Genomic DNA, 24,422 nt, shown 5'->3' with positions numbered 1-24,422 from the left:
AAGGTCTCATTCTTCCTTGCCAAAGGCCTGGTGGAGAGTTAGGTCCTGTTTGCTCTTCTGAGCAAAAGTAGAGTGGAGGCCATCCAGATTTCATAGGGAACCTCATTCCAGAGGGCAGCTGCAGTTCCTGATCCTGAGAGATCATGATGTTTAATTAAGAAACCCAGAGCACACCGAAACCCAGATTGGATTGACTGGGCAAATGCTATAGAAAGCAGGTTGTCTTAAGAAACAAGGTTCTATTCTATGTAAGGGTTTATAGGTGGCACTCTGAATCACACCTGGAAGCAAATTGACAACCAGTGCAGCTTGCAAAGCATATAGGCGTTACATGTACATACCAAGACATGCCCATTACTGCTCGTGCCACTGCATTGTGGACCAGTTGAAGCTTCTGGAGGGTGTCTTCAAAGGCAGGACCACGTAGAGCATGTTGTAGCATCACCTTTGCTTCTATTATATAAGCTTCTCGAGAGGAAAAGTCTTCCTTACATTCTAGAGGGGAAGGTACAGTATATGGAGGAGCAGTCTCCTCCTTTTAAAGGATTTTTCACAACTTTAACGTCAAACTCGTGATGTCGCGCGACATATCAGAAGTTTTTCCCCATTGCCAGCAACGGGGTGGGCGTGGTTTCCTAATGATGTATCCGGCCCATGGGTTGGCAGTTTGACACTCCTGCTTTAGGCTGTTGAGATGAATTGCTAATACTCAATCATTAGCTACATTCTCTTATTAAATGCTAGTGGGCTACCTGTTCCGAAAATGTCCTTTTTCCTCTTTTCTTTTAGACTCTTTTAAGGGAAGCTGAACTATGCCTGAAAAATGTGGATGGAAATAGTAGCTCCTACTCGCTGATGAATCAGACATTGGCTGTGCTCCATAGCAAGCTGTATTTAGCAAACTGCAAGGTATTTGCAGTAGAATGCCTTTTTATATGTGTTGGATTAATAAGCTGGTGTGCTAAAAAAAATGTTGTTAAAGTACCTTGGCCTTCATCTATGTTAGATCTAGCCTTCTCGATTGGCTGAGTTCACCTCTAGTCAAGGATAGTCATTGATTCTAGTTGTATCTCATATGGCATACTAGAAAGCAACATGGATATCTTGCTTCTGTAGAGTCACAAAGGGAAGCTGTTGTAATAGTTACTATTTGGCTCTGCTATCGAAAGTTAGTTAACCTTGTTTAGTTAACCTTCTTGCCTAGATACTACTTCTTCACCTATGCTTATGGCAAGGAGATTCGTCATAGCTAGACTATCAACTGGTTGTCTTCAAGATATACAATACCCAATTGACTCCCTATACAACAAATAGCAGTGGCACCTTCCATACCTAGAATGACCATAATTCTACCACAAATGGTGCACCCTGTCCCTACAGATGCTGCTGAACTACCTCCCAGTGGCTTGAGCAGAGGTGAAGGATACTTGGAATTTTTGTGCAGTAACAACTACAAGTTAAATCATGAAAAAACCATTATTCTTTAGGACTGTACAGTAGTCATCGTAAGCTTGTAATTGTAAATTTAGTGATAATTGTTAGTAAATCTTGTTAGTATTTTCACGGTCACGTTATTCTATTTTTAACATTTTATCCTTTAGAAAGATTGTTGGCATACTTTTATGAAAAGATTATTAAAAATATTTTCAAGCCGGCAATGATATATAAGGTTTTCCTCCTGAATAACAAGAAGTATCGTTCACTGGATGATAGAACTGGTGTAGAAGAGAGCCATCTGGCTTAGTAGAAAAATAAGGAACCAAGTTCCTTATGGCACCATGAGCTTGGCACTTCAAAGGCCCCAAGTGACCAACTTTCTGGGAAGCAAACTATTGCAGAAAGCAAGAAATTGACCCAGTCCCCTTTCTTATTTATTCTACTAACAAATATTGGATACAATCTGCACTTTGTGGATTCTCAAGAAATTTCTCTGGAGTTGGCAAATCACCTGCAATCTGAACAATGAATTACTGAAAACAGATGGCTAGAATGGAGAACAACCTTCTTAGCAACTGATGTTTCTTCCTCTTTTCTATTGATGAACAGATTGAAGAAGGCCTCAATCTATTAGTAGAAATCCTTCAAAATCCAGCTTTGCAAAGATCCTCCAAGGTCTGGTATCTGCTGCGAGCCAGTGCTCTCCAGCTAACTGCTGCTTATCTTATCCTACCTTCTTCCATTCTCCCACTGACACTCCGGCAAAAGCTCTCTTTTCTAGGTGAGTGTGAAAATCTGTGTTCCCTTTTTTCTTTCATATGCAATATGCTTCATACTTTATAGGTAAAGAACCTGAAGCACTCTGTAAAATGGCAGTGCAATCCATCCTATGGGAGAAAGTTTTACCCTATGGTTTTTAAGTTCCTCAATTGGTTCAGAAGCTGACTTCCAAACCTAGAGAACTGACTTTCAAACCTAGAGCATATGGAGCAAAAGCAGAATTATAGATGACTGCTCTATGTTCTTAGAGCAGCTGCATTAATAATAATAATAATACTAGTAGTAGTAATAATAATAGTAATAATAATAATAACTGCTTCCATCTTGCGACAATATCTGTTATACCATCAAACATCCACATCTGCCTATCCCAGGTCCTTGGTAAGGACTCGATAGGTAGACAAAATGCCAAATCCAGTCTGAACATCTGGCTGACTGTGCGATAATAATAATAATAAAGTTGGACGGGACCTTGGAGGTCATCAAGTCCAACCCCCTGCTCAGGCAGGTAACCCTATACCATTTTGGACAAATGGCTGTCCAGTTTCTTCTTAAAAACTTCCAGTGTTGGAGCATTCACCACTTCTGGAGGGAGGTTGTTCCACTGGTTAATTGTTCTAACTGTCAGGAAGTTTCTCCTTAGTTCTAGGTTACTTCTCTCCTTGATTAGTTTCCATCCGTTGCTTCTTGTCCTGCCTTCAGGCGCTTTGGAGAATAGCTTGACTCCCTCTTCTTTGTGGCAGCCCCTGAGATATTGGAATACTGCTATCATGTCCCCCCTCGTCCTTCTCTTCATCTTGCAGGGGAAGATAGATGATTAAAGAGTAAAAAATGGGTCTTGTCTCCTGGAAGCTTTCAGCTCCCATTGTCATCCATCAAATGTTAAAAATTGGGGTATTTGGGAAGGGGTTTACAAATAATTTCATTCTTTCCCATAACGTTCCAAAAAAATAATGCTTCTGGAATGCTTCACTGTTTCATTGAATGGCCTTTTTGATCCTCAGAAGGTTGGAAAACTATGTAGTGGTGGATTTACTGCTATGAAAACTAGCTTATTTCTTAAATGTGTAATCTTGGAAAACATTGTAAGTTGCATTCTTGTGACTAAGGTTTAATGTGTGGATTTTATATGTACCTGTAGACAGTGTTGTATGTTATGATCTAAAGGCAGACACTGTTCTCCCAAATAAAATATAAATTAAATAAATTACTAAAAGGAAGAATAGTCTTGTGGGATTTTTTTTATTTAAGTTGTGTTCTTAATTTTAGTGTATGCAGAAATTAAAGAGTGTCTGCAGCTATGGTCCTAAGCCACAGGTTGGGAATAATGGTCCTCAACAATACTTATAACACTCCTCAGAAATATCAATAACACAGAGATCCCATTACATGGATTTCTTGAGAAAAGTTTCTCAAAGCCACGGTGTTTGAAGAATGTAATATTTTTCTCTTCTACCATGCAGGATGGAAGACGCCTGAAATGGCTCTAAGTGATGCACACAGACTGTACCGTAGCATCCTCTTGACCTTTTCACTCATTACCAGTGACGCATCAACAAAAGAGTCTCTTGAACATCCGTTTATCGATCATGGTAAATTATTATTGTTTTTCTATGTGTATAAGAACTCTCGCTGTGGCTAAAAGCCTGTGATCTTGAAACTATTAGCTATCTATGATTTTCTAATTAAATTTGCATAGTATAAAGACTGAAAAAATATTTTTGTATACTGTACATTTGGCAACTCCTTAGTGATGAAATTCCCTTTTCTAAAGATTTAAAGAAAGGGTCGACAATCACATTGCTTGCTTCTTTGTTCTCTTGCTCATTTGCTCTACTAAGTTTGCAAATTTAAAAAAGTAGGCTTAAGAATATGTGGGTAATGCTCACCTAATTTTTAGAAATCTGAAAAGTCATGATGAAAAATCAAGGTACCACTATATTGCAGAGGGAGCCTGCCCTGTTTCACATTTAACTACGATTACTTTATAGTTAGTAATTGCCTTGTATGTCTGTTTTGGTTAAACCAATAATTATTGTGTAAACTTAACATTTAGGGAAAAATAAATACCAGAGTAGGTTTGGAGATGATGCAAAGTGGAAGGACTGTACATATCCAGGCAACTATTTCCTCTCTTTTTCCTAGCTTTGGGGAAAGGTTTGGTGGTTTTGGAGTTTCATTTAGTATGTTAACCTATCTATCTGCAAAGTATGTACCATAATTATAACATATTTTGGCTTCAAAATGGCATAAACAACTTATTTTTGATAATGATTGGAAGAGACTTTATGGAATTTCAAAAATGAGTATTATGTGACCCAATTGTGAGCTAAGGGGGATTTTGCTCATGTTCCAGAATGCTTTATATTTTTCACCAACAGAACCACTTAATATCTCAGCTTATGCTCATCTTTGCTACCCCCACCTAAAGCAGTGGTTCTCAACCTTTTTAATGCCGCGACCCCCCAACCGGTCGTAAGTCGAGGACTACTCAACCGGTCGTAAGTCGAGGACTACTCAACTGGTGCAGCACCGTTTGCAGAATGGGACTTTTGGTGGGCTCAGCAGGGCAGAGACAGCCTGGACAATTCCTATTGGCTTTTGAAAGCCAATAGAATTAGACTCTATTCAAGAGAGTCTATTCTATTGGCTTTCAAAAGCCAATAGAATAAAAGGGAGTAGCACAGCTAAGGAAAAGGGGAAAAAATGGCGGACTGCATTGTTTGGCGACCCCCCGTGAAATGGTCATTCGACCCAAATGGGGTCTCGACCCACAGGTTGAGAACCACTGCTCTAGAGTGTTTCCTTTCCCTTCCCTTTTTGTTTCTCTCTTCCTTCTCAGGTGATAACCTGGTGCAGAAATGGCAAGTGCTGGCAGATATGTTTGTTTGTTCAGAGCGTTTTGTGTCTCTCCTCAGCAAGATTGAGACTGTAAGTGAAGCCAAAGCTTTCTGCCTGGAAACACTCAAAATTTCCATGAAGGTGCAATCCATTCGATGGTAAGAAACATGCAGATAAAACAAAAGAGGCAGAATTATGGAAATTACAGACTTTGAATGAAAATGAACTTCTAACCCTTCACTAAAACATAGAGGATTTCTGAGTTCCCGGTTTATCTTGACATATAGAACTAATCATTTAAAATATATTGGGATTCATAAAACATTATATTTGTTATTGTTGCTGTTGTTCTTATTACTTATTACAGCAAGAATAACGCTAACAATAGGACTATGAATGATTTCAAAGGAATTGTGGGTGGTGTATGTAAGGTCGGGTGCATCTATTAGTGAATTCCAGCTGCAAGGCAAAAATTTGAAATGTTGACTAACTGGATCACTAAGCCCACTGAAACAATGAAGGATACCATCTTGTTACAGAGGATAACCAGGTGATTTTTTACTTTTCTTCTTAGGTGTGCTCGCTTTCTGGTTCTGAAGAGTGAGCTGGAGCTCCAGCGCAACAATCTGGATCTATGTGGCTCAGATCTTGAGCAGGTCTTCTTTCTTCTTGAATCGGGCACAGGTGATAAATCTAAGCAGGGTTGAACTTATTTATTTTATTTTATTTACTTAAGACATTTAAATATCTGCCCATTTTCTAACCAACTCTGGGCAGTTCCCAATCAAAAGTTAAAACAACATATAAAACCATATTAAAACTATTAAACTAAACACATTAAAGCATTAAAAACAACAAAAATCATGGCAGAGCAAAGAGCTTTTTGTTGCAAGCAGCATGTAGGTTTGAATGGGTCGATCAACTACTCTATTAAAAATTCAGTCTTACTTGGAGCAGCCGAGGTTCCAGGTCGATAGATTGTATTTCATTTCAGACTGCAATTTATTTAAGCTGTGTTTCAGGAATAATGAAGGCTTAAAAAAAAAGAGAGCAAGTGTTGGTGAGGGAAGAACTATGTTATGTTACCCTCCTGATGAGCAGTGCCATATTCCATCAGCTCATATTGTGCAAAGGAATCCAGAATTTGCAGGACAGGATTCATTGTCAAATTATGAAACAATAAATTGAGAGCCTCTTCTTAGATTTGTGCTCAAATTTCAGTAATCTTCACAACATTAGTAAATACCAGGAAGCAAAACTCCCCTGGGGACAGTTTTGTCCATGACAAAACTGAGTTGTTAGATCAAAAACGGCAGATTTTTTTTCTGTCTTGCTTCCACCAGCATTTCATTACTTAAGTTATTTCTGAAAAAAGGTACATTGGTCAGTTTTTTAGGACCATATGCTTGGCATTTCAGATTTTAGACCTGAACTTACTTTCTTTAGAACTTACACATAGTTTTTTTGGTGAAATGATTTGTTTTTTATGACTAGCCAAAGAAGTTAAATGTGGTTGAGTCTTGACTTTTTTTCCTCACTCCCTTCTCTGTTTCAGGGCTACGTTGGTGTTTACATAATTGCTCTTTGTATTTCTCTATATCTGGAGCCCAAATAATTGGGCTAGGCATCTCTTGATACAAACTTTGACAATGAGTTCTACTCAGAGTCGGTTTCTGAAAAGATCTTCCCTAGAGTAGGAGAATCTTTGCTAGTCTGTCAAGATTAGTGGGAGGAAATACATTAGAATAATAGTAAACGTGTTAAGCATTTAACAAAAGGTCATAGAATTTTCATTTTGTTCAGTTCATTACAAGGGGGAGAAATTACTAAATGAACCTTTCTCTTTTGTTGCTAGTGTTTGAAACCAAAGAAGGAAAGGAGAAGGTGAAAATCAAGCCCAAGAAAGGAGGCCCTAAGGGCAGGAAGCCCAAAAGCCTGCAGTTGGAGTCTCCCGAGGAAGAACAGTCATTCTTGAAAGAAGCCTGCCTTGAATTCATTGATACAGTCCCTGTGCAGAAGACTTTAACTACTTCACCAGTACTGAGGCCAAAGCTGAAGAAACAGCCCAGCTTCCTGAGCCACTCAGATAAGTGCTGCTGTTTGCTATGTTCTGATGTGTTCCTCTCCACCATCTGTCTCCGCTGGCTGATCATCTCTGTAGATGGAGAGCTGACCTTTGGAAATAGAGTGGAAGGATTTCATCTCCTTGAGGCCATTCTGCAACGGTGCGCCACTGTGGCTCAGCGGATCGCCCGTATGGTAGCAAGTGTATCTCAGCAGGAAGAGAAGAAAGTTGTTGGTCCATGTCAATCCACCATTGGGCTCCTTGATGGTCTCGTGGCCCACACCTACATGCTACTGACAAAGCAAAGCATGAACAGCAGGACACCAGGGAAGAAACTCTGGCAGTTTCTCGAGAAGGGGTTGACCTTTCTTTCCTCCAAGGGGCCTCAACTGCTTGAACTTGAATACTACAGGGCCCAACTACTACTTGCCAGAGCTGTGGCTGCAATTTCTGTTCTCACCTCCAGACAAGACAGTTATACAGAAAACATCCTGTGTAGTACTTGGTCGTGGAAGTCCCCATTGCCTCTTACTGGAGACCAAGAAATCAAGCAGGGAACAACAACAGAAGAGACTTTCAATACAGTTTATGAAATGTCTCGGAAAAGCAGAACGAAGAAGCAGCCAGGACTTGTCTCAAAATCAAAGTCTAAGAGAATCCAAGGGACCAAACCTCGGCCTGTGATCAACCCAAATGACCCCTTTGCCCTTGGTGACTCTGATTCAGACACTCCTTTCATTGTTCTTAAGCCCCCTACTGAATCCTTCTGTACCCCAGCACAAAAATCCCTTCCAGTCTCCAAGAAAAACCTGTCCTTAAGTGCCAGGTCCATCATTACTCACAAGGCTCCATTTGTGGTGTTTGAGGAATCCTCTCCAAAACTGAACACTGAACTTCCAAAAGCTCCCAAAGTAACCAGGAGAATGAAATGCCGAATTAAGGTAACTTAATTAATATAAGGAGTGGGGTACTAGGCAATTAAAGGATGTTTGACCTTGCTAATGAATAAAGATGTTATTCTAATAAAACAAAAAGATATTTTGCTTAGCTGGTGCATATATATGTCTTGATACAAGCTTGTTTTAGAGATAGTTTCTTCCATACAAGGATGAAAAAAGATTTTCTACTTCATGCAAATATAGATCATGTATGTGCTTTTTGCAGGTTGGCTTGATAAAAATATAAGAGTTACTAATTGCAAATGCATTACATCAGTAATCCTTATGCATATTGATATAGTGATGGTCTCAAAACCTCCAAGAACCTTAACCAGTGGTTAACAGGGATGACAAGTTAATGGCCCATTGCATTGTTTAGACTAAATCTGGCATTTTTATCAACCTATCGAGCCCTTCCCAAGGACCTGAGACAGGCAAATGTTGATGTTTGTTATATTCTCTATTTCTTTCTCTTCTGTTGTCCCAGGTACTGCCATGTCAGCTCTTTTTTTTTTTTTGTCTTTCTGATCAACAGTTGTTAAATCTGAGGTATTATAAAGCTGGTGCCTGTCTGTTGAATTCTAAAGTCCCAGAGCACTTTAGCTTCTTCCATTTTCAATTATTTTCTCTATTTTGTGGTTCCATCAGTTCTTGCTTGCAGACAAATGGTATTTCTTGCATATCGTCCAATGCATCATTGTTGCTACTTTGTCATGCCGTTGCCTATAGTCAGTCTGTGTGATTTTGCAGCAGCTAAACTAGGTGGTCTACTGTTTCTTCAGGTTCTTTGCAGAAGTGGCACTTACTGTCTGTTACTGTCTTCTCAGATCCAGCTTTGTATGCATTTTTTCTTAAGGCTTGGTCTTGTGCAGCCAGAATTAGCACCTCTTTCTTCAGCTTTCCTACTCTTAGCCATTGTCAGGTCTTATTATTATCTGCTTTGCCTGCTGTTTTATTTTAATGTACTGACCACGTAATACTTTGTCTTCTCATGTCCCTTTTTAATTATTATTTTAAGATTTTTATCCCAACATTTTAAAATATATTTTTGGTCAACTCAAGGCTCTTAACATACCTAATATTCCAGCCTCCTATTTTCCCCACACCAACAGTCCAATGAAGTAGGTTGGGCTGAGAGAGAGAGAGAGAGAGAGAGAGAGAGAGAGAGAGAGAGAGAGAGAGCAACTGGTTCAAAGTCTTCTAGCTGTCTTTCATGCCTAAGTGAGGTCAAGAACGCAAAATTCCTATTCCTATTCCTATTCTATTGTGTTTCCCCGAAAATAAGGTGCAACTGGAAAATAAGCCCTAGCATGATTTTTCAAGATGCTCGTAATATAAGCCCTACCCCAAAAATAAGCCCCAGTTAAGATCATCAGCCAGACAGACACATTTAGTATCTTATTTCTCCGAAAAGAAGACCTAACCAGAAAATAAGACCTAATGCATCTTTTGGAGCAAATTAATATAAGACCCGGTCTTATTTTTGGGGACACACGGTACTTGAAAAGCGTACAAATCTCTTTGTTTCTAAATTTTTAAAACACAGGCATTTCTTGCTTAACAATCCTAATCGGGACCAGAATATCCATCACTAAGCGATGAAATCATTAGGCAAAACATCACATGACTGCATTGCTTAATGATAGTGGTTTTGACAGTCATTAGGTGAGGACCTCATACTTCTCCTACCTTGTAGCACTCACCTCCACTTCAAACCCACCCATCCATCTAACTCCCTCCATCTCTGACTCTTTTGGCCACCCTATACTCTACCATCCCTGCTTCTCCCTTCGCCTTCTTTTCTAAGAAGATGAGAAATCCCATCCCTTTGTTATCCCCAGATTCCCTTCAGCGATGACAGCGATGCTGAAGGCCATCCAGAAGCAGGGCCAGAATCCCAGCTCTGTGTTGAGAATGAACCAATGGCTGCTATTCGCAGGACAGGACGAAGGGTAGCATCTAACAGAAAACCAGCTAAGACAAACTTCGCTAAAATGGAGAAGTGCAGTGCTGGCTCTTCACAGGAGTGCTCCAAAATGGTAAATCCCCAGCTTGAGAGGCCAAGTACTAGGAGACGCACTAGACAAGAAAAGCAAGAAGAAATCCAGAAAGCTTCCAAGGAAAAAATTCATCAGGAAGATCAAGGAGGAGGAGAAAAGAAAGAGATTCTAAAGACAAACAAGGAGAGTTCAGAAGACAACATTGAAGTCTTGCGAGGTTCTGATGAGGAGAAACCTATTAAAGGTAGGCTTTATGTTATGAAAATGGCAAGCAAAAATCAAGGGCTGAGCAGACTGCAGATTCATATTAATATCAACAAAAATGCAAAACACTGAGACAGAAATGGGAAATAAGAAATGGAGCTGAGATTGTAGGGATATAAATAAGCCCCATCTGACCTAAGGAACTGGAAGATACATCGTTTCCGTCAGTCTCTTCTTCTCCCCATCTGCTTCCTTCTTTCCCTTCTTGTCCTTTATGCTTTGAAGCACAGCACATACCAGGCTCCAGTGGGTGGGGAGATCTATTAAACGCAAATTCTTAAGGTATTTGGAAAAACCTTAAGTCAACAAGGAAGGAAAGAAGTCAACAGAAAAAAAACTGTTGACTTACATCCAAAATTTACCATTGGAAGTAGTATTGATTTCTGATTCCAACTTCCTGCTTATTTTAAATTCTTCTTGTCCGCCTGGCCCAACATTTGTGATAGCCAAGTAAGAAAAGAAATGTTCTAAACATTCTAAAATTTCTATTTGGGTTTTGTAAAAACTGATTACAAAATAATGCTGAGGCTCAGCATTATCGTCTCTGTCCACTGAGATTGCATCGTATATCATGTAGCTGAATATTTCAACTTGCCTGAGCAGAAGCTTCCTTGCTTTTAAATACCGTGTTTCCCTGAAAATAAGACCCGGTTGTTGTTGTTTTTCCTCTAAAAGAGTCGCCAGGTCTTATTTTCATGGGTGGTGGCACCAACAACTCCACCCAGCTGACCCATTGCTTCTGCAGCCAAAGGATCAACTTCATTTTGCAGCTGAGAATGGAGCTCAGGCCTGCATTTCACCATCAGAGACCTTTCCGGAAGGCCTGTGCAGCCAAGAACCAACCTACAGATCGATCCATGGCAGGCCTGACTGCAATGGCAAGCTCCATCCCCACCCTAGCTTGATTTTTAGGTGTGCGCCTCACCCCAAAACTAGGGCTTATTTTTGGGTATGGCTTATATTAAACCCACCCCAAAAAATCAAGCTAGGGCTTATTTTCAAATTAGGACTTACTTTCGGGAAAACATGGTATATTTACTGTGGATTTGCAAGCTGAAGTCAGTTATAGCCCACATAGATGATGCATAGTAAATCTATAAATCAACCGTTTCTGGATGTTTACTATCCAGATTAACATATCATCAGCAGTCTTGACTTAACACCACTGGGCATCAACTGTTGAGTTTGTAGTCTTTGTGGAATTACAACAAAAGCAATATTTGACATCTGATTTGGACAAGATGGAAAAGTTTTGGTGTTCTGTTTCTTTATCCTCTGCAGAAACTCGAGGACAACCAAGGACAGAAGACCAGGAGGTCCTTCGGAGAGACTTTGGCACTGTCTTACAGGGAGGATTTTCAGCCTCAGAGAAGAAAGTTTTGGAAGATCCCTTCAACTTGCATGTACTTGCCTCTTCACTAGATGCACCGGCTGGTAAAGAGCCATTCAAATTTGTTTTCTCTCAAATCTTCCTTTAAAAATTATATTATTGTTGGAAAGACTTACCTGAACTATGGCTTCCACAATATACTGCATGAAACCCTTGCATTTTTTTTTAACATAGAAGTTTGAATTCTGATATTTTTCTGGATCATTTATTTTTAAATTTCTATCCTAGTTTTCACTGCTACAGTTGACCAAATTCAATCTATTGCCTAGGGATCTTTTCTAGAATAGTGCCCTTAGATGTAATTTCTGATGGTCCCATAGCCATTAGTTGTACTGACTATGGCTGATGAGAAACTAAGCGTCATTGGAAGGCATTGGCTGGGAAAGGCTGAGTTAGAATATCAGCAATCATTTGTGCAAGCTGGCTTCACTCAGAAGTTTCCCTAAGCAAAAATCCATAGAATTTCAGCCTATACTTGCTATGCTCATGACTCAGAATTCTTAGATTACTAACAAATTATCTGCTTTCTTGGTACCAACTTAATAATATTGAGATATAATTAAATTTTCTGGATGTCGAAAGTATAGATTGTAGGGCTGTAAGACAGGAGGATTGAAACAAAAAGAGATGGCTTATCTAAGTCCACCCAAGTCAGCCTTATATTTAATAATTTGCTTGGTTAGCAAAGGGCATTAGAAATGCCCTAATGGCTCCACATAGTTAGGGAAGTTTCCATGATAGCCATAGGCAAACTAGCTAAGGAGACATGACTCAGTCAAAATGGGTTTCATGCTAACAAGAGAAAAAGTAAAATTTGTTTCCCCATGATAAACACAGGAATAGAGTTGGTTACTTGAGAAAAAATATTTTAAATTTACTGAAATGCTAGTTGCCTGCCTGCAGAGGATGTACTTTAAATTACCTTGTAGAGTTTTGTAATGTTAAAAAACGGGAAATGAAGAATAATTATCTATCCTGGCTTGAGCTACTAGAAGGATGAGGAATGCAGATATAAAAATGGAGCTTTATGAAATTAGAACTTATTTCTGAACATATTCCGGCTGGTGTAGTCCAGATGTGTTTCCTTCAATTCCTACCATGCTGACATGGAATTATGACAGCTGAATTCCAGTACGTTTGGAGAGGGAATCGTGGCTAGAGAAATTGGGTAAATAGATTAATATTGCAAATTCAAAAAGAGAACTAACACTGCTCGATTATGAAATAGACTGACTAATCTGAACATAACTGCATTCAGGTTTTCACTGACTTTCAGGTTTTATTTTTCTTCCCTCACTTGCATAATTACAGACATCTTGTCCATGGACTCAGTCTATGACTCCCTGCAAGCCGCTTTTCATTCAATTGCCCATTATCCACTGGGTGCCCTCTACAACCATCTCTGTCAACTCATGGCGCTGTGTATTGGGAACCAGGACCCCATTGCTACTGCCTATCTGGTTTCTGAATCAGTCTCTATCACTCTTCGTCATCAGAAGATGACCATGATTCATAAAAAGCTCAAGTAAGTTCATGGTGATGGAGGGGGGAAATGGGAACATGTTATCTATCAGTTTGATGAGCATGGCAAGTGGAAAAATGTAAAAACGACACCAAACAATCCTATCCTTATTCACCATGCTGGTGGATCTGAACAAAGCTCCTAATTGGAAGGAGATAATCCCAGGACAGGAGTGAAAGTACTATCAGACAGCCTCTTTCAGGGATTTTGCTGTGATTTTAAACCAAATGGAAGAAAAGTTGCAAGGGATGCAGCTGGACTGTCTATTACTGTGAATCTTCTGGAAAGTAGATTAGTAAATCATGCAGTGGGTAGCCTCCCTGTGGATATATATTTGAAGATCCCCTGATGCTTGGATGCACTTGTTTCCCATCCAAGCTTTTAGTTGAACTTTAAATGAATTGGAAGCTTGCAAAACGTCATGGCCTAGAATTTAGAACAATGGTTCTCAACCTGTGGGTCGGGACCCCATTTGGGGTCGAACGACCATTTCATGGGGGTCGCCAAACAACGCAGTCCGCCATTTTTTCCACTTTTCCTTAGCTGTGCTACTCCCTTTTATTCTATTGGCTTTTGAAAGCCAATAGAATAGACTCTCTTGAATAGAGTCTAATTCTGTTGGCTTTCAAAAGCCAATAGGAATTGTCCAGGCTGTCTCTGCCCTGCTGACCCCGCCAAAAGTCCCATTCTGCAAACGGTGCTGCACCAGTTTAGTCCTCGACTTACGACCGGTTGAGTAGTCCTCAACTTACGACCGGTGGGGGTCGCGGCATTAAAAAGGTTGAGAACCATTGATTTAGAACAAAACTTGCAGTACAAATTGTAAATGAAATAGTAATACTTCATTAAATAAGCCCACTGGAAATGGGTGGGTAATACATTCAAATAAATAAATAGACATTCCAATCAGGTTTGTCAAGGTGGAGTAGACTTCTGTGATTAACATGAAAATTTTAGAACTGTCTTTAAGATTATTGTCTTCATCAGTAACAGTATGTCACATCTACAGAAGGGAAAGCATATTTTTGCAATAAAGCAGAGACATATTTTAAGAATGTCTAAATAATCTTAGTGCTCCATTTCCTCCTTAGCAAAATGAAAAAAACATCAGTGGTCAAGCAACTGGAGGCACTCACCCTGCAAGAAGGAAAAGCAGATTCTCAGCTTCAGCACCTCTTAGAACTTCAGAATGCCTTTGAGTTCAGTTGCCCCAACTCAACAGAGTTGGAAACTAAGAAATTCAGAGAAGGGCTGCAGGAAATCCCCCCTGGTATGTGATTGATATGTAAGAGGGAATCATATTTTGATTGTGGTTGGCAAGTACCACCATTCTGAAAAGGAAGATAGTTCTCAGTCATAAAGAGGCCTTCTCAGGTATGTGCGTTAATATTGTGTGTTTTGAATCGTCGTGACTGGACTAGCCTCTCCAATTCCCTTGGCAAGGTTTTTGGGTTTTTTAAGTGCTTTGCCCTTATTTGCTTTCTAGGGCTAAGAGAGAGTGACTGGCCCAAGGTCACCCAGCTGGCTTCATGCCTAAGGCTGGACTAGAACTCATGGTCTCCTGGTTTCAAGCCTGGTACCTTAACACTACACCAAACTGGTTCTTCTGCATTAATAATACCATGGCACAAAAATATTGTGTTTTCCCCAAAATAGGACCTAGCCCGATATTTTTGGCATGCTCCTAATATAAGCCCTACCCCAAAAATAACCCCAGGGGGTGGGGGTGGCCAGCACAGGAGGCAGTGAGCGCACGGGGGCAGACGGTGTCTGTTGTAGGATGCTAAGAAAAAGACGCAGGCATGTCTTGAGCAGAAGTTTGAAGCTGCAGGACACAGCTTGACAAACTCTGAGTTTATTGCTTTTTATATACTTGTTACATACATAGGCTTTACCATTAAATGCTGACAAAGCTTTCTTCACTGGAAAATGTCTTCATGTAAGCAACTATTTTCTAGTAACACATTACATGGTCAGAGATCAGGTAAAGAGCAAACAGGAGAAGGAACTAACAAAGACAGGAAGAGATAGGAGAAGGAACTAAGCATATCTGTTTAGATAGGTAAGGCATTAAGTCAAAAGGGTATGAACTTCTGGCTGCTTCATTAGGACAAAGGGTATCAAAAGGTTATGAGGTTTGGGGGGGGGGAAAGCATGGCAGCTTGCTGCGCGTGCAAATTCCCCCACAGTCTGGCAGCAGCCGCAGTCCACACAGCACAGGTAAGTCCGAGTGTGGAGACGGGGAAGGCAGGCGATCTGGTCTCACTGTGCAGCCGCCTGGCTCATGGGAGGCTCACGCGGCGGCAGCAGGCGGAGGCATGGGGAGGAGGCAGGCGATCCCGATGCACCACCCACTCCGTCCCACTGTCTTGGTTTGCCCACAGCTGTGCTGGAGCAGGCAGCTGTGTGGTGGGATTGTCTGCCTCCCCCCATGCCTCTGCCCGCTGCTAGTGCCACCGCATGAGCCTCCTGTTTGCCAGTTGGCTGCACAACACATCCAGATCACCTGTCTCCCCCTCCACTTTTGTCTCCATGCTCAGACTTACCTGCGCTGCTACAAAGGCTGTGGCTCCTGCTGGATACCATCGGTCCCTGCGTGCTCACCGCCTCTTTGTGTGCCAGGGAGGTGAGGTGCCTAACCAGGCTGATCACCCTGATACAGTGTTTCCCTGAAAATAAGCCCTAATGTGTCTTTTGGAGGGGGGGGGAAGATCAGATCTTATTTTTGGAGAAACACAGTAAGTTTTGTTGCCAGAGTACCAGGATGAGACCCTGAGATACTGCATATATTGTCTGAAGACACTTCTCACTGTCATTGGCAAATGCTAATTGGAGCTATTGAGATTTGTAGTTCAGCAACAACTACTGCACCACTTGTTTCCAATCTCTGTTTTAGCTGAACATTAAATGAATTGGCAGATTGGTCTAGAATCTAGAAGGAAACATCTGCAGAATAGACTCTGGATGAAATATTTAATACTGTTTAGATTATTTAAAAATGAGTTCTTTGTCAGCGTTTTTTTTTTAGCAACAATCTGATGCATTGCAAATGTTTTGACTTACTTTCCATCTGCCCAATCAGCAAAATCAATAGAAGAAATCTGGGGAAATTATAATAAAAAAGTGTATGGACGCTACTAGGCTGCCCACCCACCAGTACAGGTTATTCAATTATCTTGGATGTATTACATTAGGAATCTGGAGCTTGGAAGTAGGAATTGGAAAACAGCTAAGTGATCAGAGAGTTAGGTGAGCTGATTTCTGTCCTGCCCTCTTTTTTCAACCATTGACTTTTTTTATTACTCTGACCTTTTGAGGGCTAAAAAATACAGGGCTTAAAGGAGTAGCGTGATGAGCAGGGATGATGGCTTGAAGGCCTGTGATATGCTTTGGCAAACAAATTCTGGTTTTAATAAGATATTATTTTCTTGTTACGTTTTCTCTTTTCAATTGACTTATTTAAGAGTCTTCTTGTCTCCTCCTTAGGAGTCACAGTGTGCATAATGACTCTGGTGAGCACCCAGCCAGAGACCACTGGGGACATCCTCTTATTGACAAGGTTAGAGAAAGATGCTATCCCTGTGAACATCCAGATACAGACTCTGCATGCCAAGGTAAGAGCGAGAAGGAGAATTTGAATGCTAAGTTTCTGGATTTAGACCATGTTTTGCTTCATAATATTCCTTTTGATGTTTTTTCAGGTCTCCTTAAGTGCAGCTCTAAGTGAATTTGAAGCCATCCTGCAAAAACAAAAAGAGATCTCAAATTTTACAGAGAAAGAGGATTGGTGGACTGGCCGGATAGCATTGGACAAAAGAATGATGGTGCGGTCTGCTTTCCTATAGCTTATGGTTCTCTTTCAGATCAACTCTTAATTTAGTAGACTAAATTAATCCAATTTAGTACATTTATTCTGCATATATTAAAATTATTTTCAAATTAAAATTTGCAGTTTTAGGTCCTTCATCTCTGCTCTGTATTTTTCAAGGTATATAATGCTGACCTTTATGTCCATGATCCTCTGGACATAGATTGTGCTGACAAGATGATGAGATTGGTAATCTAAGCACATGTAAAAGGCATGCCTTGGACAAAGCTGAGCTAGTGACAAGCTTGAAACTTTCTGAGTTGGCATCAACAGAAAGAATGGGAAGAGGAGATCAAGACCATCAGGACGACTTGCTGTCTTGATTGTGCAATCACATTTGATTCCTTCATGCTCTGTTCTTTCAAATTCTTCTCCCACCCCAATAGCGTCCATACACATGTAATGCACTCTTACAGCTCTCTGCCTTTGGTGGGAATCAGAATCAGGTCAAAGGTAGCATCCTCCAAACCACACTATTGTGCTGTTAAAAGGACTTTTCTGACTTCACAGGCTTTGATGGATTCTCTGGAGATACATGTGCTGAGCTGCTGGAAGATTGCACTACTACCAACCTGTGAAAATGACAGCTTGATGGAAGAAGCCTCCCATCTTCTAACACATCTCAGAGAATGTGGTTGTGAAAAGGTTGATATAGCTTTGCTCAAGGTGAGGAGATAGCCAGGCTTTGACTGTAGAAAGTGAGGTTAGCCAGGTATAACTTGTCTTCAACAGGATGATCCGTTATTATATTCAGGTTATTATATCAGACAGTCCCAGATATGGGAATTTCTTTTCTCTTTTGATAGGTCATACTAGCTGGATCCCATCTGTTAACTCCACAACTTGTAGAGCACTTGGTACGGGGCCTTCGCCCAGCTCAACCTGAGAGAGCCCTGAGCCTTCTACAGGAGACAGTGGACAAACTGAAATTATACACTGGCCAGGCACCAAGTGGGCACTTGGTGCTTGTGCTGGATAAAGTGAGTAATGATGGAACCATGCTCTTTTACTATAGGGATGAGCAAATGGCAACCTCGGGGCAGCATTCTTGTATTGTGCAAGAGGCTGCTGCCTGGATTCTCTTCCCATAGAAACATGTAGAAAGAATCGTCATGAAATATCCCAATCTTCTAAGCCAGGGGTGTCAAACTGTCAGCCCGTGGGCCGGACACATCACGATGAAACCGCACCCACCCCATTGCCGGCAATGGGGAAAAAGCTCTGATATGTCGCGTGACGTCGCGAGTTTGACATGTCTGTTCTAAGCATTCCAGGATTAGTCCAATAACTTACCATATTATTGACTTGCTTCAACCAATAAATGTTTTATGGAAGGGGAACTGAACACTTGATCTTTCTTTGCAGCATCTCCAGAAGCTTCCCTGGGAAAACATACCATGTTTAAGAAACCAGTCAATAACCCGATTGCCATCTCTACACTTTCTGCTTAGCTACTCACTTATGAAAAAGGTGAGGTATCTGTTACCTTTCTGGAAGCTGAGAGCTTGACTCAGATGTTCTTTTCCAGCACCCTTTACTGATGCATTTAATAGCAACTTTAACACTGTCATAACTAAATAACAGTTCTTTGGCATCTCAGATTTCTGCCTCATTGAAGTCCAGAGGGAAAAGGAATGCTTAACAAACGCTAGGAGACACTATTTTGCAAGAATCTGGGGAGCTTTTTAGGAGATAGTACTCATTTCTTTGCTTCCTCTGTGACAAGGAAGATCGATTCACTTAAGCTGGCCAGTGCTATTAGCATCAAAACCCCAGTCTCTGATTTGTATTAGTTCTGATGGACAAACAAAAATTGAGAGTCACTTAGTTCTGATACTGGGTGAGATTATCATTATTATTATTATTAAATGTATTTACTGCCTATCTTGCTACTCTAGATGGCTCACAACCATAAAAAATGAAATAAATAAAACGGAAGTTTAAACAAAACAAAAGTAAAATAATAGAACAAACAAACAAGGAAAAAGAAGACAAAATATGTCGATATGACTATTAAAAAGATGGGCACACCTTTTTTTATAGGGGAAGGAAGGTAGAGTTTGCTGTCAAATTAGCAGCCATCTCCAGAGCTGAATTTTTCCATTGGGTCCCCAAGCCAATTTGCAGAGCCAGGTCTTTAGGCTCTTATGGAAGGATAGGGGATTGGGGGCAGATCTTATTTTGGAGGGCAGGATGTTCCAAAGGGTGGGCAGTGCAGCAGAGAAGGCTCTTCCCGACAGAGTTCTTCAACCAATGGGATCCTCCTCATAAGGCCCTCTTTGCCAGCCTAAGTAGAGCTATTGGGCTGTTTTGAGTTAAGAAAGCTAGCATAATTTCTATAACTCTAAAAACTCAGTTCCTTGACTTGAGAAAGCCAGCATGCAAGCTAAAAAGGATTAATGTAGGCTGCTCTTAATCACAAGAAGGAACAATCAAATTTCCATGAAAGTGAAATATTGCTTACAAGGAGCAATTTTTGTTTAAAGAATTTGTATGCATTTTCCCTATTTTAAATAGTTTAAAACAGTGGTTCTCAACCTGTGGGTCGGGACCCCATTTGGGGTCGAAAGACCATTTCACGGGGGTCGCCAAACAACGCAGTCCGCCATTTTTTCCCCTTTTCCTTAGCTGTGCTACTCCCTTTTATTCTATTGGCTTTTGAAAGCCAATAGAATAGACTCTCTTGAATAGAATCTAATTCTATTGGCTTTCAAAAGCCAATAGGAATTGTCCAGGCTTTCTCTGCCCTGCTGAGCCCGCCAAAAGTCACATTCTGCAAACGGTGCTGCACCAGTTGAGTAGTCCTCGACTTACGACCGTTTGGGGGTCGCGGCATTAAAAAAGTTGAGAACCACTGGTTTAAAATAACTATTAAACAGAATTGTAAAAGACTGAACAATGTTAAAGGAGACCAAAGATGGATGGATAATTAGGATAGACAGACATTAGGGCTTGATATACTGTGTGTAAGACATCATTGCAAAGCATAGTAGAGTTTGTGGAAGACCTGTCTCAACCCAGAAGCAATTTGTTAGCTACAGCATAAAGCCTAGTGGCCTCCCTTGATGTTCATTGGTGCTTTTACAGCTGATAATAGAAGACACACATACACACACACTTTCTTCTCATGGACTTTGGATAATCAAGTGAAAATCCTCACATGCTAAAAATAGTGCCTGATTTCATGGTGCTTTGTCCCCATTTAATGAAGCAACTGTTCTGATCTCCCTCAAACAGTATCAGGAAGAGACTATCCTCAACCACGGAGTCAGTAACAGCAGCACCTTCTATGTTCTGAACCCACACAAAAATCTTCCTGGCACAGAGAAGATGTTCAAAGAATGGTTTCAAAGGTAGGTATTTGCACTCTATATTGCTCAGATTTTGGATCCTTCAGGGGAGTCATAGCATCACAATCCATCAGCAGGCTTCCTTTTGAATCAAGGTTGCTTACCATGTTGACACAACCAAACTCATTCAACTGATAACTATCTTTTTTTTCTCTGCTTATTACTTGATAGTGAACCTGGATGGGCAGGAGTGGTGGGAGAGGTTCCCAGTACAGACCAAGTACCACTGGCCCTCGAAGAATGTGATCTCTACATGTGAGTACAAGGCAGAACTGCATATCCTATACTAGCACCAGCAAAAAGTTTGAATGCTTGAATGAATTGCAGGTAGAAAACTTGCATAATGAAAGCTATTAAAGCACAGAGGAAGTGGATTCTGGGTCTGATGTGATTGCGCTGAGAGAATACATTTTTCTTGATTAGGCACTTAATTGTTAAGTGTTCTTGCCTTTAAAAATGTTTTTAATACGGTAGATCTCAGCTCCAGAGGCACATTAGAGTAATGCTATTCATAAGTGAGCAGAGGCATAGAGAAAGCAGGAAAATAGAAAAGTAAAAAAAAAAAGTTGCTCAGGAATACAACATTTTTCTCTGAATGTATTTAACACAGTTTTCTGCTCCTTGAGTATTTATATAAAGTCTCAGAAAATAGTTATGCAAAACCAAGATATCACGGAGAAGAACTAGCTTATGGGGAAGGAAAAGAGTTGCTATGCCATAACTATATTTTGGGCTACTTACCAGGACAAGCAGTGCTGGAAATTCCTTGATTTCCTCCCCACCCCTCTGTTTCCCATTTCTATAACATTTATTAGTGTCTTTTATGACCCTATATTAAATAACAAGATAAGCAACAAGCTTATCCTGAAGGTTATAATCCAAACCTAGTGTTTTCCAAGAACCTCATCAGCAAGTCATGTGCAAAAACACATTTAATGGATGTGTTCAGTTCAGCTGGGAGGTTTTGGCTCATTGTAGCCAACTTCTAAATGAGACAAGATCTTTTAGCAAACCTAATTATTTTGCCAGAATTAAGCAAGAATGCTTATCATACATCATATCATATGTCATATCAGATATCTCACATATTTCTTATATCAAAAATACAATAAAAATATAGCAATGCTAATAAAATCAGAATATACAGAATAGTGATTAAATGAATGGCATTTGAAATTTAAAATATATTCATAAAATGTTAATATAGAAATAGCTCAATTTTTCACATATTATTAAATATAGTCATATAGACCTTCTATTGTACCATTGTTTTGATACAATATCTTATTTCGGTATAATAGTATTTATACAATAGTCTTAATATTCTATTATTTATGCACCTATTAAATGTAGTATTAAATGCAGGTAACAGAAAAAGTAGATATTCTATCAGTATTAATCACACTTTTGAATATTAATATTGCAAGCATGATTATTTGAGTTTTTCTTCAAAATTAAATAAAACATTGAAAATGAAATGAAAGACTCAAGAAAAAACACATATCAAAGTATTTGTTTTATAGCACAGATTTCAGTCTTAGGCTAAATTAATTGATATTAAAATTTCCAATGTATTGTTCCAGTGTGTGTGTGTGAACATGGATATATGTATTTTTATATATATGTTAATAAAGGAAAACTAAATGAACAAACCCTGCTGCTTTAACTTGCTGGAACCAAACTTCTCACTCCCTTTTGCCATGGATAAGTTGAGCAAAAGAGGGCATGCAGCCTTCTGACGATGTGATTGAGAGGCCAGCCACTTTAAAAGATTTCCTGTTTCAGTTTCTGGTGCAGGTATATTATTTAACATTCAGATCTGCAAATGAACAGGAAACTGAGACAATCAAGAAATTGCACAATGGGAATCTGACAGATTTTTCTGAGGTGTCAATCATTTTTTTTCTTCTTTTAGCTATGCTGGCCATGGGGCAGGCGCACGCTTTGTGGATTCCATCTTAAAAATGGATTGCAGGGCTGTGGCTCTTCTTTTTGGCTGCAGCAGTGCTGCTCTAGCAGTACAGGGCAAGTTGGAAGGAACTGGTGCTATCCTCAAGTTCATCATGGCAGGATGGTAAGTTGCTTAAACTTAGTCAGTCTTCTTGGTAATTGCGCAGAATCATAGTTCCTAAATCCTGATATACTGGCTTCCAAACTATGTTGGGAAAAGTATACATGAAGTCAATACTTGGGAAATCTTTGCTATCCTAAAGCTTCAGGAGCAAGGAGACATCATCCAACATGAAATGCTTGTGCAAGCCTAAGTATTACTCAACCAAACCTTTTGCTCTGTTTTGCCTACCAACTGATATATCCATGTTTCTGTTATAAACGTGTTCACATACTTCTTTCCTCTCCCTTGTTTTCCAGTCCCCTAGTGCTGGGTAATCTCTGGGATGTAACAGATCGAGATATTGATCGCTATATGCGGGCACTTCTGAACAACTGGCTCAAGGCAAATTCTGGAGCCCCTTTGCTGCAGTACGTCATTGAATCCCGCCAGGCTCCCAAGCTCAGATACATGATTGGAGCTGCTCCCATTGCATATGGCTTACCAGTATTCCTGAAATAGAAAACTCGACAAAACATGGGGAAAAAATTGATGGGAGTTGAATGAATTTATTATTACGTTTTGAATTCCCTTCAGTATAAATTGTCTAACTGCGTTTCAGGAGAAAGGATAAACATTTAATTTATGCTAGTATGTTTGGTCACAGTCTGCCTTGCCTTTTTGATCTAGCAGACCTGTATTGCTCTTAGAGAACCTGTGTAAGCTGCTATCTTTTGGAATATATATCACATTTGTACAGAGTAAATGTTCAACAATTATTGTAAGTTATTCTTAAATCTATTTTTATTTTAATGTTTCAAAACCTCAATAAAGTTAAAAGCAAATAAATTCTGTGCATACATGCAGCCAATCCTGAACTTGGGACAGGGGATGTGTTCTAGTCTTGACTGAGGATGTTTGAGCCGACTTGTCTAGAGCTAAGAGACTGGAATAATATGGGAAATAGGTAACAGTCCTGCCAGACTTTGTACAGGTAGTTGACTTATGACCACAATTGTGCCCAAAGTTTCTGTTAAGTGAGTCATTTGTTAAGTGACTTGTGCCCCATTTTACGACCTTTCTTGCCACAGTTAAGTGAATCACGGCAGTTGATAAGTTAGTAACACGGTTATTAAGTGAATCAGGATTCCCTGTTGACTTTGCTTGTCAAAAGGGTGCAGAAGATGATCACATGATCTTGGAACACAGCAACTGTCATAAATATGAACCAGTTGCCAGGCGTCTGAATTTTGATCACACAATTACGGGAATGCTGCAAAGGTTGTAACTGAAAAATAGTCGTCATGTCACGTTTTTCAGTGCCTTTGTAACTTTGAATGGTCACTAAATGAACTTTTGTAAGTCAATGACTACCTGTATTACAACTTTCAGCAGCCTCAGCCAGTATAAGCAGTCATTAGGGATACTTGGGAAGGCATGCAATTTAAAATATTTGTATTCTACTAGACAACTTATACGTCCTTCCTTGGAATTTTAGTTCTACCTTTATTATAGCTTTTTTTAAATTATAAATTAGGCATTTGGCATTTCTTTTGGCTTACTTTGGCACAAAAATGTCCTTTTTATGTGTTTAAGCAAGGTCTTGAGTATATGAGCAACATCCCGGAGCAGAATAAATTATTTACCATAGTATGGGAAATTAACTCCTGTTTGATCTCCAGATCCCTAATTTCCAAAGGCTATGACATGGAATGTCGTGAGCAACCTTGATCGTTATGAAGTCCTATTTTTGCAATGAGAAACTCTTATTTTGATCTTACGGAGCCTTCAGGTCCAGGGATATCAATAAATATAATCTCTGTGCATAGGCAGTAAAAGGAGACAACTCTCTCAAATCTAAATAAACTGCATTCTTGAATCAATTGTTTCCTCTACAGCTCCTCAGATTCAAAAAGG

General features: G+C 39.9%; 1 protein-coding gene across 1 annotated transcript in view; it reads left to right on the top strand.

Moving 5' to 3' along the window:
• Positions 1–23,479, top strand: part of ESPL1 (extra spindle pole bodies like 1, separase) — a 45,533-nt gene extending 22,054 nt beyond the window's left edge. The window contains exons 13-31 of the mRNA XM_039332717.1: positions 790–909; positions 2,047–2,218; positions 3,681–3,809; positions 5,060–5,216; positions 5,633–5,742; positions 6,914–8,064; positions 9,903–10,305; positions 11,607–11,759; positions 13,027–13,240; positions 14,329–14,507; positions 16,724–16,851; positions 16,939–17,061; positions 17,616–17,771; positions 17,912–18,085; positions 18,471–18,575; positions 20,343–20,458; positions 20,627–20,710; positions 22,371–22,529; positions 22,826–23,479. Of these exons, the coding sequence (XP_039188651.1) occupies positions 790–909; positions 2,047–2,218; positions 3,681–3,809; positions 5,060–5,216; positions 5,633–5,742; positions 6,914–8,064; positions 9,903–10,305; positions 11,607–11,759; positions 13,027–13,240; positions 14,329–14,507; positions 16,724–16,851; positions 16,939–17,061; positions 17,616–17,771; positions 17,912–18,085; positions 18,471–18,575; positions 20,343–20,458; positions 20,627–20,710; positions 22,371–22,529; positions 22,826–23,027 (4,035 nt within the window). The 3' untranslated portion in view covers positions 23,028–23,479. The remainder of the gene's footprint in view (positions 1–789; positions 910–2,046; positions 2,219–3,680; positions 3,810–5,059; positions 5,217–5,632; positions 5,743–6,913; positions 8,065–9,902; positions 10,306–11,606; positions 11,760–13,026; positions 13,241–14,328; positions 14,508–16,723; positions 16,852–16,938; positions 17,062–17,615; positions 17,772–17,911; positions 18,086–18,470; positions 18,576–20,342; positions 20,459–20,626; positions 20,711–22,370; positions 22,530–22,825) is intronic.
• The last annotated feature ends 943 nt before the right edge of the window (positions 23,480–24,422 follow it).

The sequence above is a fragment of the Crotalus tigris genome, unplaced genomic scaffold (assembly GCF_016545835.1).
Source record: "Crotalus tigris isolate CLP2741 ecotype Arizona unplaced genomic scaffold, ASM1654583v1 scf7180000024462.759394, whole genome shotgun sequence".
Classification (NCBI taxonomy): domain Eukaryota; kingdom Metazoa; phylum Chordata; class Lepidosauria; order Squamata; family Viperidae; genus Crotalus; species Crotalus tigris.
Note: the sequence above shows the minus strand (reverse complement) of the source record. Positions and strands in the feature narration are given on the sequence as shown.